This window comes from Peromyscus eremicus, chromosome 3, assembly GCF_949786415.1.
Source record: "Peromyscus eremicus chromosome 3, PerEre_H2_v1, whole genome shotgun sequence".
Classification (NCBI taxonomy): Eukaryota; Metazoa; Chordata; class Mammalia; order Rodentia; family Cricetidae; genus Peromyscus; species Peromyscus eremicus.
Genome location: NC_081418.1, coordinates 82,942,458 through 82,958,830, shown reverse-complemented (window position 1 = coordinate 82,958,830; position 16,373 = coordinate 82,942,458). Strand labels below are relative to the sequence as shown.

The following is a 16,373-nucleotide window of genomic DNA, read 5'->3' as shown; positions in this document are numbered from 1 at the left end:
AGAGACACCATGACCATGGTAACTCTTATTAAGGAAAACATTTAATTGGGGTAGCCTACATTTTCAGAGATTTAGTCCAATATCATCATGATGTGACATGATGGGGTACAGGCAGACATGGTGCTGGAGTAGGAGCTGAGAGTCCCACATCTTGACTCAGGGGCAACAAGAAGTGACTGGAGATATTGGATGTGGCTTGAGCATATATGAGACGTCAAAGCCTGCCTCCACAGTGACACACTTCCTCCAGCAAGGCCATACCTACTCCAGCAAAGCCACACATCCTAACAGTGCCACTCCCCATGAGATTATGAGGCCAATTACATTCCAACTATCACACAAACTTATAGGTTTTATAGGTATTTTAGGTAGATATCTAATTGCATGATTTATTAGAACTTTTCCAGCTGCCCTTACTGCTATTTTATTCTCTGATGGCCTTCCGTATTTCTCTCACTCCTCAGCTAGTTAAAGCACCTATTTTCCCCTTCAGAACCTGTACCCTTCTATTCTCCTACTTATCGCTTCCTTTACTCACAGCAGTTTGTTTGTTTCTTTCTCTTTTTCTCCCTTCCTTCCTGTCTATCTTTTAAAAAAAGATTTATTTATGTATTTGAGTGCTGTGTCTGCATGTATGCCTGCAAGCCAGAAAAGAGCAAAGGCTCCATTAGAGATGGTTATTAGCTGCCATATGCTTGCTGGGAATTGAACTTTGGAAGAGCAACTAGTACTCTTAACTGCTAAGCCATCTCTCCAACCCCCTTTTTACTTTCATAGTTTCTGCAGTTACTCTGGGTTTTATACTTGAGTGTGGATTTGGAGCTAGATCATCTCACTAGATGCAGAAAAGGCATTTGACAAAATCCAACACCCCTTCATGACAAAGGTCTTGGAGCGATCAGGAATACAAGGAACATACCTAAACATAATAAAGGCAATTTACGGCAAGCCAACAGCCAACATCAAATTAAATGGAGAGAAACTCAAAGCAATTCCACTAAAATCAGGAATAAGGCAAGGCTGTCCACTCTCCCCATACTTATTCAATATAGTACTTGAAGTTCTAGCCAGAGCAATAAGACAACATAAGGAGATTAAGGGGATACAAATTGGAAAGGAAGAAGTCAAGCTTTCCCTATTTGCAGATGACATGATAGTATACTTGAGTGACCCCAAAGATTCAACTAAGGAACTGATACAGCTTATAAATACCTTCAGCAACATAGCAGGATACAAGATCAACTCAAAAAAATCAGTAGCCCTCCTATATACAGTTGACAAAGAGGTTGAGAAGGAAATCAGAGATACATTACTCTTTACAATAGCCACAAATGACATAAAATACCTTGGGGTTACAGTAACCAAGCAAGTGAAGGGCCTATATGACAAGAACTTTAAGTCCCTGAAAAAAGAAATTGAAAATGTCAGATAATGGAAAGATCTCCCATGCTCATGGATAGGCAGGATTAACATAGTAAAATAGGTCTTTGATCCATTTGAAGTTACTTATGTAGAAGATGGCAGATATGGGTCTAATTTCATTCTTAAACACATACACAGACACAGACACAGACACAGACACAGACACACACACACACACACACACACACACATTGAAGAGAAAGATAGAAAAATCTTGAGCTTTGTGTGTCCAGTTGGCTGAAAATCAATTTGTTTCACCTGTCTTATTTCTTTAGAGATCTTGCCTAATTTTTTTTTCACTTCAAAAAGATGACATCTTGTAAAATAAAAATATATAAGTAGACTGTATTACAGTACACAAAGCCACATACATCTAATAGGCCAATTATTGTAGTCTATAATATTGCAACTTTTTATTACTTTTTAGTTTTTAAGATAATGTACTTACACAATTTCCCCCTTCCTTCTTCTCCTTTCAACCCTCCCATATACCCTCTTCCCTATTTTTCAAATTAAAGGACTCTTTTTTTCATTAAGTTTTGTTACATACATTCTCTATCTATCTATCTATCTATCTATCTATCTATCTATCTATCTATCATCTGTCCATCCATCCATCCATCCATCCATCCATCCACCCACCCACCCACCCACCTACTTACCTACCTACCTACCTATTTCTAAATACAACCTGTTGTTAGTATGTATGTTTTCAGTGCTGACCATTTGGTGTGGGATACTCAGTTGGTGTGGTCTTCCCTGGAGAAGACTCTTCCACACTCAGCATTGCTTAGTTGCCTGTAGTTCTTTGTACAGGGTTTTGGCCTTGTGGTCATTTCCCCCATTCACTATAGCATGTCTATTGCTGTTGTGCTTGTTCAGCTAGTGTTTAGGCAGTCATGTTGATGAGACTTTAAAGGTGTAGCTTCTGACCACACTAGGAGACATGGTCTCATAACAAACTTACACAACAAACTTCCAGATCCTCTGGCTCTTACAGTCTTTCTGACCCCTCTTAGTCTTAGCTGAGGGAATTGTTTTGTAGATCTATACATTGGGACTGGGCTTGAGAACTCTGAGTTTGATTGGTGGTTTCCTATAATGGTTTCCATCTGTTGCAAAGATTATAATACTTTTAAAACTTTTAGGATGGTTAATGTGTTTGTACATGAGTATATATAGTATAATGTCTAACTAAAATTGTCAGTTAATTTCTTATTTTCTTAGATATGCTTTTAAATTAATAGTTTTTGGTTTAAGGCTTTCAAAACCGATCTAACATTAGTTTCTAATTTTGGGGCACAAAATATTATGGAAAGATAACTTAGGTTCCTCAGTTCTAACTTCTGGTTACAAGAATAGAAAAAGTTGGGTAACTAGATGCTCCCAACCCTGAATATATCCCAGTGGGACAACTGCTCTGCCTTTAGGGTATGTTGTTGGCCCATCACTGGATTTTGGAGTAGTTTAAGTCGGGGGGGGCCCCTGCTTATTCACAATGATCTGCATTTCATGCTCATGTCTCTGAGTCTTAGCTCCTGATGACATTTATAGATTTGGCTTGATGGCCACTTAATGTTGTAAATTCCCCTTGAAACCAAAGGAAGCCATATCCTTTTACTATTGTATAAAATCCAATCATTTTTTCTTCTTGCTAAAGATCACAATGTGAAATAAACTGCTGCTTGAAAACTTTAATATTATTGAGATTTCAAAGCGATTCTAAATTTCTCCTATTCTTTATGCTAGAATATCCATATAGTAATTCTTTTTTTATCATACTGTTTTTTTCTTGTTTAGATTTTTGACTTTTTATGAGAGAGAGAGAAGGAAAGAGAGAAAAGGAAGTAGGGGGAATATGAAGTTGGATGGGTAGGGAGTTAGGAAGGATGTAGAAGGAGTTGGGGGAGGGAAAACATGATCAAAATACATTGTGTAAAACTATTTTAAGAAACATGAGGTGAAGATTCAACAGGGCAGTCACAAAATCCCTTAGGATGTGCTTGAGCTGCTCTGTGAATGGTTTTTCAACTCTAACTACCACTGAAACAAGAGTAGGTGTTTCCTCAAGCACTAGCTTCACTGAGCTGTTTTGCATGTTGCATCAATAGTCAATGGTCCAGGCTGCTCAAAGCATCTTTAAGGGCAGCTTGTCAGTGTCTTAAGATTGACAGCTCTAGTTCAGCTCTCAGAGATGAAGTCAGCTGCTCTCCTGCTATGGGTTCTGCTGCTCTGGGTACCAGGTGAGAAGGTGCAGGGAAATGTTGGAGCATCTACTGTAGTCATGGCTGTTTTCTCTGCCTCCGGGCTCTTGATAATTGGAATTATAGCATTTGTAATTTGTTCCCCCCTTTCCCTGTTCCCTTTAATTTTTTAAAAGCCTTGAGTGATGCTTGTGACTGTTGGCACAGGAGTAACATGTCTGTCTCACAGGGAGATAGTTTCAGTATATCAGAAATAGTAGTTTTTTATATTTATCATTCCAGACTCCACTGGGGACATTGTGCTGACCCAATCTCCAGTTTCTTTGGCTGTGTCTCTGGGACAAAAAGTCACCATCTCTTGCAAGTCCAGTGAGAGTGTCAATAAATTTGGCATAAATCTTATGCATTGGTATCAAAAGAAACCAGGACAGCCCCCCAAACTCTTGATCTATAATGAAGGTCATCGAGAGTCAGGGGTCCCTGACAGGTTCAGTGGTTATGAGGCTGAATTAGACTTCACCCTCACCATCCACCCTGTGGAAGCTGATGATGCTGCAACCTATATCTGTCAGCAAGGAATAGAGCTTCCTCCCACAGCCCTCTATGTCTAAGCAAAAACCTCCTTGGTTTGCTGTATACTGAGGTTTGGTGTCTCAGATGTATTTCCCCTGAGACATCTCAACTAGGGTCTGTGGAAGGCTTGTTAGAAAAGGAGGAAATCTACAACACAGAAAATTCTTAAGCTCATGAGAGCACTGTTTCCCTTGAATGTCTTATAATTAAATAATTTCCTTACTAATGAATGCTGTCCCTGCTTATTATTTCTCAAACAAATTTTTAGATTTAATAATTTTTTTTAACTTAGACAATTATTTAAAACTTAAAGGAAACTTTACCCAGTCATTTAAATAAAATATTTTAAAATATTAAGTATTGTTAGTGACCTGATTTCCAGATACTGCTTAATATTCTTAAGCTAAGGTTCATTTGTTTTGTTTTTGAGACAGGGTTTCACCATGAAGCTCTGGCTATTCTGGAGTTCACTATATAGAAAGCCTGCCCTTGAATTCATAGAGATTTGCTTGTTTCTGCCTCTTGACTCCTGGGATTAAAGGCATGTGATACCACACATTGCTGTGTTTTATATTTTATTCTATTTTATTTAATTGATACCAGTTCTTTTGTTTTTCTGGAAATATAAGAACCACCTGCCTTACTGGTAGGTTTTTTTCTATTACTTGGGCATAAGAATTGAAACCCCTCTGCCCCAAGAATATCTGTGCTTGATATCATGTAGTAGCAGGCTAGATCCTCCCAGAATTACTCAGCCTGGAGATTATGAAACAGGATGTGTAACATTAATTAGTTCCATGTTGTTCCTATTGTGTTTAAGGTAATTTTTACTTTGATTTGTAGTCATTTGTTATGTTTTTTTCCAGTTCCATCAATACTCAAGGTCCTTTATTTAAATAACACTTTTAAAAGTTCCAAACATTCATATATTGTATTGATCATATCTGCACACCACTACTTTCCTCCAACTCCTCCCCGACCCATTCCCCTTCCAGCTTTATGTCCTTTTTTGTCATTATTAATAAACTCCTTCAGTCTGGTTAGTGTTGTCCACATGGCCATGTGGCCATCCACTAAGGTGTGGGAAGCTTGCCCCTCCCTCAGTAGACATCAGTTGCCAATATATCATTTAACAGGAATTTTGACTGGCTTGATCTTGTGCAGGTAACCACAGCTGCCATGAGTTAAGGGATGCAATAATCATGTTATGTTCAGAACTCAGAATTTCTCAGGTATCCTCCCTATCCACCAGCTCTTACATTCTTTCTGTCCCCTTTTCCATGAAGATCTCTGATTCTTGGATGGTGGGAGGTTGATATAGATGATTCATCCAGAGCCAAGGACTCAGAGTTTTTTTTTTTATACTGAGTATTTTGACCAGTTACGAGCTTCTGTATTAACCACTACCCACCTCAAAAAGAAAGTTTGGAACAAAGACCAAAGTTGAGAGCAACACAAAGCTGTTGGAATGGCCATAGATAATTAGAATGCAGTTTGACAGCATGACCATTTAGCAGAACAACAACAGTAGGTTCACCACCCCCCTCTGCCCCCAGAGACCATGGTCTCTGAATTGTTGGGACTTTGTCCAGATTTACTCTAATGGGCATAAAATCTCTTCAGTCCTCATACCCAGTCAGAAACTGGTTGGTTACTACCATAACCATCATACCACTATTGCAGCTGTTGGAATGTTTTGGTGCTAGGTCAGTATTGTGTCATGAAGGATTCAGTGCCAAATGAGATATTGATGTATTTTATCACCCAGAATGCCTGCACTACTTTGAGAGGACATTTGTACTAAACACTGGAATTTGTCCCCTTGCTGTCATGGAAATACAAGTTAAAGCTACTTTAGATTCCATCTCAACCTCAGTCAGAATGGCCGTCATCAGGAATATAGAAGGAAACAATGGACTTGGAGGGAGTGAAGGCTAGTGCAGCCACTTCAGGTATCAGTCTGAATTTTTCTCAAGAGACTAGAAATAATCTACCACATGGCCCAAATATACCACTACTGAGTATACACCCAAAGTACTTTATATCTTATGACAGAAATACTTGCACATCCATGTTAATTGTTGCTCTATTGTCAATAACTAGAAAATTGAATCAAACTAGATGCCTATGAAATGGAGAATGGCTGATGAAAATGCAGACACACGTAATATAATATTACTCAGCTATACAGTAAAATGAGATTATAAAATTTGCAAATGAATGGATGAAATGAAAAAAAATTTGTTAAGTGATGTCACCAAGGCCCCCAAATACAGACCCCACATGTTCTCTCTCATGTAAGGGTCCTAGCTTCAAACCTTTTATTTTGTGTGGTTATCACAGAGTACATGCAACTTCTAGAAAACTAGAAATGGACTATTGGTGGGGCATTCATTTACGGAAGAAAAATAGTAACACATAATGTAATGAATGTAGGAAGGGACAGTGGTAGAAGCACAAGGGTTCTAGCAGGTAGTGGAGTGATGGAATGGGGAAATGAAGGGCCAGGGCCAGGGTTACCCCAAGTGACATATCTGTGAAAAAGCTACTTGAAAACCTATGTTCTTGCAATCAAAGTTAAAAAAAAAATACAAGGAAATAGCATATGTGATACCAAAAAACAGGGAGGAGAGAATACTGGGAGATAAATATTTAAATGGAAATTGAAAAGAAGTGTTGGGGAAAGAAGTGGTAGGGCTGGGTTATCCAAAACATTAACCTTAATAGTTTACACACTAATTAAACGTAAAACTTGGAGTTTACATTGAAGTAGCCCATTTTAATGAGGAAGCCTGCTCCCAGAAGATATGCATTATTAAAGAAGAATCTCAGTGCCAGGCATGGGTTACCTCACTAAAATTGATGTCCCAAGGAATCCTCGTTAACATAGGCCATTGGCTCTGCTCTTGGTTATCTACCATATCTAGATGGTAAGACCCTAATCAAAGATATCACACATTTTGATGGCAGGACAAAGAGAAATCAGTTTTGAGCTGACCTGGAAACTCTCCTTGCTAGCTATATTTTATAGTGCTGGCAGGTGCTGTGTAGGTTTCTGGGTGAGAAATACATCCATGCTCATTTTTCTGCATGGTCCCTGCATGCTACCATACCATCCTACCAGGCCCGATATACCACTGCTGTGGCACAACTGTTTATGGGGTTACTATGATGATATTAACTAGATTGAGATCTAATCTGCAGGAGGGAAATTCATGCCTCTAATATAATCATGGTCAAAACTCATAGCTGAAGAAACCAATACACTCCAGAAAGTGTATTGATGTTTTTCTAATTGGTAATATTGTCAAACTGCCTTGTTATTATGTTTATATCCATAGATTGGTGCTGTTCCCAACCTTGGCCAAGTTTCTTACTGCAGTGGGTAGTGGTTAATGCAGAGACTCATTACTGTTCAAAGAACTGAGACTAAGTGATTGTTGGTGATCGTCACAGATGAGTGATTTATACTTCTCCATCCCCTCAAAGACTCAGAAACATTTTGGAGGAAGAGACAGAAAGAAAGAATGTAAGAACTGGAGGATAGTGAGCCGTGGCTATTGCAAACATGAATTTCCACTAGCTGTACAAGATCTGCTTAATATCTAGCCAATTAAAAATTTCAAGAAAGGGATCCCATGGCTGAGAAATTATTGTAAATTGATGGCTTCTTGGGGAGAGATGGCCCCTGGTACATTCTTAACACTCTGTTGCAATGGTTCTCAAACTGTGGGTCACAACTCCTTTGGGACCCACATATGGGTCATATATCAGATATTCTGCATATCATATATTTCCATTACAATTCATAACAGTAGCAAAATTTCAATTATGAAGTAGCAACAAAATAATTTTATGGTTGGGTCACTACAACATGAGGAACTGTATTAAAGTGTCACAGCATTAGGAGGTTGAGAATCATTGCTTTCTTGGATGACCCCACAGCCATGTGTATATGGGCAGCACTAATTGGACTCTTAGAGATCAAGGGGGTGGTATATGGGAGGGTTTGGAGGGAGGAAAGTGAAGGTGGAAGTGATGTAATTATAATATCATCTCAAAGTAAAATAAATAATTAAAAATAAATGAAGAGCAGAGGACAGGAAGTTGGGTGATTGAGATAGAAGAGTACTGGGAGAATTGGGAGTGACAGGTAGACACGATAAAGATACATTGTATACATATATGAAAATTTCCAAGAGGAAACAAAATTTAACATGGAGACAAACAGTGGTAGGAGTGAGCAGAAACCCATGTTTTTATGTAAAGGGTAAAATCTTCCAAAAGGCAGTGTAGTGTATTTTTGAATGGGGTAGAAAGTGACCTAAAGACTGGTTTTCAGCTTTTCATTTTATGTCAGAAACACTTATGGCTCAGACAGATTCTTGCTGTGTGTCATTTTGCTAGCACTGAAAGTTTGGCACATGAGACAGAGAATTCCAGAGGACTTTCCCTTTGCTTACAGCAACACTGAAAGCTCCTTATGCAACTTATCTGCTCTCTCCCTGATGTGACCTCTGACCAGTCTCTTCCTTTATGTTGCTGGACTGCATATGCTGACTTTTATAGAGAAGGAAAAGAAGCTTAAAGCTCCCTTCCAAGCAGCCATCAGCATTTATGCTCTAGGAGGAGTTTTAACTTGCATTGTATTATTAAAATTTGCACTTCGTTTTAGTAGTGCATGGTGAGTATGAAGTATAATGTAATTATTTCTGTCTAACTGGGAGCAAAAAGGATTAGAATGGGCCGAATCTGTCATTTTAAGGTTAAGTACTAGTCTCTATTCTACTGTCAAAAGACAGCCTTCAGCCGGGCGGTGGTAGCGCAGGCCTTTAATCCCAGCACTCGGGAGGCAGAGGCAGGCGGATCTTTGTGAGTTCAAGGCCAGCCTGGTCTACAGAGCTAGATCCAGGAAAGGCGCAAAGCTACACAGAGAAACCCTGTCTTGAAAAAAAAAAAAAAAAAGACAGCTTTCTCTTGGCCAGTTGGTATTCTTTAGTGCATGCACTATACAGGGACAGGTCTTGAGGTAGGTTGAATAGCACCTTTGTAATGAGTCCTTAGTGCTTTCAGCCCCTAAAAGGAGGAGGATGATTCTCATTGTCCACAAATGATGTCCATTCTCCCAATGAACAGTTGGTACTTGGGCATGTGCTCTTGTGCATGTTCACACACACGCACACATGCATGCACACCCCACCCCACCCACAGAGAGAGAGAGAGAGAGAGAGAGAGAGAGAGAGAGAGAGAGAGAGAGAGAGAGAGAGAGAGAGAGCGCAAACAGACAGACACTCCCCACACACCCAAGGCATGGCAGAATCTTGTACATCAACTGTGGATTTTGCTGGATGAAGATCAGCAACTGACTTTCTCTCTTAAGATCTTGCCATGAGTCTGTGTTCTTCACAAAGATGCTGACAATAAATTCAGATTTAACTAACAGGTCAATTAATTTGGATTAAAGTACTTTTAAAACTTTTATGATGATGGCTGTTTGTTCATGAGAATGTCAAGTAGGATGCCTTGGGACTTTTTCAGTTAATTCCTTATGCTTTTAAGTACTGCATCATGGTTTGAAGTCAAAGGCTTTGAATTTAATGATTTAAAAATCAGTCTTAAATTACTCATATAACCTTTGCAGTGTCTTGGGGAGTATCTCATGGAAGGAGAACTTAGGTTCCTCACTTCAAACTTACAATAGCAAGGACAGAACAAATGAATGGAAATTGGGAGCTAGTGACTTATAGATGATCTATTCTGATTTGAAAATTCTCCTTTTTGACAGTGACATAGAAAGAAAAGCAAAAACATAAAAATCACCTCACATGAATAATGAATATAAAGTAAATTGTGATAATGAGTATAGATGTAAGACTGTACAGAAAGAGCAAGTAGAATATGCCATTGAAGGGACTTCACACTGGTACAGCCACTGTAAACTTCAGAATGGAGGGTCCCCAAGAAAATGTGGACCTACCATATGATTCAGCTAATCCTGCACTAGATATATTCCTGAACAAATATAAATCAGCATGAAGCAGATGTCTTAGTCAATGTTCTATTGCTGTGAGAGACACCATAACCATGGCAACTCTTTTAAAGGAAAGTATTTAGTTGGGGCTTGCTTACAGTTTCAGAGGTTTAGTCCACTGTCATTATGGTGGTGAGCACTGTGGCATGCAGGTAGACATGGAGCGAGAGAAGTAGCAAAGAGTTCTACATTCAGATCCACAGGCAGCAGGAACAGAGAGACTCCAGGCTTGCAATGTGCTTTTTGAAATCTGAAAGTCCACCCAAAACTGCAGACTTTCTCCAACAAGGCCACACCTCCCAAACCTTTCAAATAGTACCAATCCCTAAAAACTGAATATTCAAATCTGTGAGCCTATAGATGCCATTTTCATCTAAACTACGACAGCAGAGATACTTCCATACCCATGTTTATGGATCAAAAGGGATGATACTTGGGGGAGCAATTGAGATATCAATTTTAAGTTTTATCAACATGAAATATGTGTAGTAGATACAGACAGTCAGAATTGATAATTTTTGGGAAGATGCAGGATTTACCAAAAGGGTCGTGCTTATCTCTGATGGCATCCAATCTGATCCACTTTAGCATCACTTCCCTGATCCAGATACTCCTCCTCTGACCACTTTCTGCTCAAGTGATGATATTGTTATTGTATAAGCACTGGAATTAGCTGATAAAGCTAGAAGAAAGACAGTTCACTGATGTAAACCACTTCACCCAGAGATGCATGGTATGTCAGAAGGGGTTAACTGGACTAGCAGAAGCAAGGGACCATGCCAAGGGAAATGACCACACCAATTTTGGAGAGGTGTGATCTGTTCATGATCATAGTTGGAGCATACTACCTTACAGATCCAGAAGGCTCTGGGTTTTTTGATAAGCTATTCATAACCCTACAGGATAGAAGAACACACTGCTTGGACCATGCTTTTTTCTTACACCAATATGACTGACACTGAAATTCCTAGTTAAGATTAAAATTAGTGTGCAAGTTTACAGATATGTGGCTACACTAGTGGCATGCCCTCTTTCTACTGCAGTGATGGAATAGGTGGTTTGGGCCATTTCTGACACTAACTTGAAGACTGGATTGTGTTGTAAACCAGCACCTAGCGGCTTTAACTTATAGAAGAAAACATCATATTTTAGGTAATGTGGAAGTTTTGCGGAGGGCCACTGGGCATATACCACAGTGTCTTCAGTAGTTGATTCCTTTCAATAACTTTGAATGAGTTAATTGTTCCTAAATTCTGAATTGATTCACCCAATAAAGATACTGAGAATTGTCAAAACTTTTTATATTGCAATTTGGTAGACTTTGTAAGTGTATCTAACAGCTTCTAAGTGCATAAAATACAGTTTTACAGGGATGTATGTATTCCTTGAGAATATCATTTAAACCAGAATAGGGTCCTGTTTGAGACTTCTAGTGTATAAAAGTAGAGTGTTTAGGGGGGAAAGGTGCCTGAAGCAGCTTACTGAGGCTTTAAAAGACTGTTGGCCTCGTGCTTTAATGCAGTTTATGTGTTAGTGTTTGTCACATTAGATAAAATTTTTTAAATGAAAAAAAATTAAAAGAAAGAAATAACTCCTCGGTGTTCCTGGAAGAAATGGATTTCTTTCTGGGGGACAGACCATTCATTCTTCAGAATAGATTCAATCCAAGGAAGAAAATCAATTCCCTGAGTCCAGCCAATGAGAGGACCTTACGACTTGTCTTAGTTTTGTACCTGTTGCTGGGATTAAACATCCTAACCGAAAGCAATTTAGAGAGAAAAGGGTTTGTTTGGTTTATATTTCCAGGGTACCATCCATCACTGAGGGGAAGTTAAGGCAAGAACTCGAGCAGACTGGCTCATCACAGCCACAGTCAGAATCAGAAGGCAATAAATGAACTGATGCTGCCTCTTGCTTACAGCTTCGGCTTTTCACTCTTGTGCAGTTCCTGGTGCCATCCATGAAATGGTGCTGCCTGAACTTGAGGGTGTCTTTTGGTCTAAACTAACAACCAAAACAGTCCCTCACAGACATGCCCACATGCCAACCCCATCTAGGTAATTCCTCAATTGAGGCTTTCTTCTCATGTGAGTCTAGGGGAAATTAACAAAGTGAGAGGGAAACTGACCCAAAATGTGTTTGACAAGGACAGAGGATCACCACTTGGCAATGTGAACACAAAACTAGAAACATTCCCATGGACCAGGGTGTTTCTCAGGTAAGATTTCCAAAACCAGGTAGTTTCCCCCCAAATGCTAACACATAAGTTTCAGAGGGTCTTTCTTCTTGACAGGCTCTCTGTAATTAGTGTACATTTTCTCCTGGTGTAGAGGTCAATCAAAATCACTTTCCAGTTTCTGTTTAGTCTAAGATGTAAAATCTATACTATTTGATCTTCCCCAGGCAACTGTTTTCCTAGACATATCCTTGCTACTGCCAGGAGCCTTTCCCTGTAATAAAATCCTCTGTCTTTTGCTCTTTCTTTGTTGTCTACATATCTCAGTCTTCTTATTCATAAAATAAGGGCCTGGAGGGAATGAAGACATCATATGCAAATGTCAAGTTATTTTAGAGGCAGTGTTTGCATTGGATGCACTAAGAGTCTGCTTCTAAGGGCATCTGGGTTGTCAGAACTGTTTTCTTAGGGACTATCAGTTGAGGATGCTGAAGTTTTGTGGGCTATAGAGTGAATAGACGCCATCTAACATCCTATATATCACTGAAAGTTCCCTCACATGTGAGATGCTCAGAACTCAAAACAGAAAGAAGAACTGACAGAAGAAAAGCAAAGATGTTCCCACCCTCTGGTCACTGGCAGATCTCATTGAGTGAAGACAACCCTGGATTTGGATAGACTCAAGCCTAAGGTCAATGGGTGGATCCAATCGGGAGTCACAAATGTGAATGAACTTCTGTAGAGCCCAGGATCTCTGAAGCTACAAGTACTTACTTGACAGTGAACAGCCTTCCTACAGCAGGGTTATTAACAGTTATGTGATCACTACAGGATGAAGACAGGTCTTCTGCCTATCAATATCTCAGCACTATGATTTCTTCCCCCACTCATTGTGCACTCCAGAGTTGTCACCCAGTCAGGACAGTACTGACAGCAGGACACATGACAGAGAGGGTAGGAGGCTCTGTCCAGCACACTCACTGCAAAGCCAAACGTGACCAGCAGAAACTGCTTGCATGCAAAGGAGGGGAGTTACTGGTTTGAGGGTAGACCTGTCGGGTGTCAGACACTTGTCCACCACAGAATTAGGAATAGAAAAGAAGTGTAAGGACAAGAGTCAATGAGATTTCCAGGCTCCCTGTGCTTGTAACAGGCAGCACCAAACTCCTCAGGGCACAAAGTTATCAAATACTTCATCCTTTCCTCTTTTGTGTGAGAACCTTGTGTGCTCCATTCTTTATTTCACTGCATCTGTAGTAGTTTTTCACTTTATTACATTAAAAAACACATGTTAGTTTTAAATTTTCCTTCTTTCCTTCATCTAATATTGTATATGCCTCCAATTCATTTATTGGGATTTCAACTTTCATTTTAAGGGAGGAAGTTGAAAATCCCTGCAGTGAAACCATTGGGACATTGACAAATATAGTTGAAGAAATCCAGGATGAAAAGACCTCCTATACTCATAGGTAGTGAAAGTGACAGGGACATAGTGCCAACCTGATATATAAATGTAATCCACCTACATATTTCAGTGACATTCCCCACAGAGCTGGGAAATCAATGCTGAAATTTACTGTCTCACTAACATCAAGTGAAGAGGGTGTTTTACAGCGTTCAGTTGTGCAGTCACTTACGTGTCCTTTGCTCTGAATTGCACTGGAAGTGTGGAGCCCTGTTGGAACTTATTTTGGCTCAGTTCTGGAGGCTCTACTCCATGGGTAGAAGGTCCTGTTCGAGTCTGTGGTGAGGCAGCACATCAGGGCAGGACTGTGTAGAGCAAAGCTGAGCATCTTGTGGTCGGGAAAGAGGCACAGAATTCTTCCCATGAGCACAGTGTTAGTGATCTCAAACCTTCCCAGTGGTCCTCTATTTATACATGTTCCACTACCAAGCAAAAAACTCCCAAAGAACCTATTTCTCATACTTGGTTGCCTTACCAAGCCTTAACATAAGGAAAGGAGCTTAGTCCTACCTCAACATGATATGCCATGCTTTGTTGACACTCATGGGGGGGCCTGCCCCTTTCTAAACAGAGGAGTGGACTGAGGTGAGGAGAGGGAAAGTGGGAGGAGGGAATGGGAGGAGAAGAGGGAGGGGAAACTGTGGTTGCAATGTAAAATTTAATTAATAAAAATTTAAAAAACAAACAAAAAACCCTAAGCCAGCCTGGAGTTGACCAAGGCTTTACCCCGTGGCCCTCTGGGGGACAGTCGGGTTACAATCTACTTCAGTCCTCCAGAGGACAGTATCAAGCTTCACTCAGCCCCATGAATTATAATGGTACTATGCATGGATAGCAGGGTCTAGGGCCTTTCACCCTGTCATACTTGGAAGTGGAAATGTCTGAGTTACCCTTGCATTATACACAATGTTCACCACTGTCAGTGCCTCCAGCTCAGGGGCCATGAAGAAGGGAAATGCCTATCATGGAAGAGCCTCACTTCCCAGCTAACCTGGGGTTTGTATTAAAGGCTTCAGCTTGTGTGGAGTTGATGGTGAGTGTTTGGAGGGATATAAGTCCAGCATCATAATTTGCCTTGTGTTTCAGAACAGGGACATTGCCAGGATATCTGATACTCTGTCCACAAGTTAGGATTAGGAAGCTTGGTGGTGATTAGCTGGAATCATTCTAAGTTTAGGTTTCCAGCCTCCTTCTTCATACCATTCTCACAGCTCACTGCCTCTTCTGCTCCTGATGACATTTAGATTAAAGCCTCTTAGTGGAGCCAACATCCCCTTCTAATCTAACCATGACACCTCATTCTTTCTCTATCTTATTAAACCTGATTGTTTTCTCTGTTTGAGAAGTATCACAATGCAAAATACAGTGTTGTTATGAGATGCAAAAAATTAGTTTAGGTTGGAGAGATGGCTCAGTGGTTAAGAGCCCTTCCTGCTCTTGCAGAGTACATGGGTCATAGCAACTAAGCTTTTCTGAGCTGATTTGCATATTGAGATATTAGCCACAATGCGGATTGCTCAAATCATCTTTAAAGGCAGCTTACCACCATCTAAGAAGCACCCTCTATTCCAGCTCTCAGAGATGGGGTCAACTACTCTCTTGCTGTGGGTACTGCTGTTCTGGGTCCCAGGTGAGAGGATGCAGTGCCAAGTGCATCCAGTGTGGCCATTACTGTGCCCTGATCATTGATATTATGGCATTTAATTGGTTTTAAGTTTCCTTTTCATTTTATTTTTCTCAGAATAAATCTCCTGACTGCTAGTACAGATTCCAGATATATGATTGTTTTACATGAAGTGCTTGTAGTATATCTGTGACAGCAATGTGTGTTTATCCTTTCAGGTTCCACTGGGGACATTGTGCTGACCCAGTCTCCACCTTCATTGATTGTGTCTCTCGGGGAGAAGGCCACCATCTCCTGCAGGGCCAGCAAAAGTGTCAGTGCAGGTAGTATACATCTTATGCACTGGTATCAACAGAAACCTGGACAGCCCCCCAAACTCCTCATCTATCAAGCATCCAACCTAGAATCTGGGGTCCCTGCCAGGTTCAGTGGCAGTGGGTCTGGGACAGACTTCGCACTCACCATCCATCCTGTGGAGGCTGATGATGCTGCAACCTATTACTGTCAGCAGAGTAGGGAGTATCCTCCCACAGTGCTCCAGGGCTAAACAAAAACCTCCTGGGTTTGCTGCTCACTGAAGCTCAGTCTCTGAGCTGTTTCTCACCAGACATCTCAACCATGTGATTTTAGAAATCTTGTTTGTAGAGAGAGTGAAGCTGTGGAACAGAGGTTTTTAAAAAATAATATATGTGTTTGTCCCAATGTATGCTTTATAATTCATCTGTTTGATTACTTAATAAAGACCTCCCTGATACTATTTTCAAGGATTTAGATTCAATAAAACTTTTTCTGTTCAATACACCGAGTAGACAATCATTTTAAACTTACAGGAAACTTTCCTCTGTTGTCCAAAATAACCTTAGCTTGAGCTCTGAAGA

The 16,373-nt window shown here is 40.2% G+C and overlaps 2 gene segments (V, D, J or C); both read left to right on the top strand.

Moving 5' to 3' along the window:
• The first annotated feature begins 3,616 nt into the window (after positions 1-3,616).
• Positions 3,617-5,677, top strand: LOC131906423 (Ig kappa chain V-III region MOPC 321-like). The segment is given in 3 exon segments: positions 3,617-3,665; positions 3,909-4,222; positions 5,624-5,677. Coding segments are annotated over 3 exon segments (417 nt in total).
• A 9,775-nt stretch (positions 5,678-15,452) lies between these two features.
• Positions 15,453-16,042, top strand: LOC131906422 (Ig kappa chain V-III region MOPC 63-like). The segment is given in 2 exon segments: positions 15,453-15,501; positions 15,714-16,042. Coding segments are annotated over 2 exon segments (378 nt in total).
• Positions 16,043-16,373: the final 331 nt, after the last annotated feature.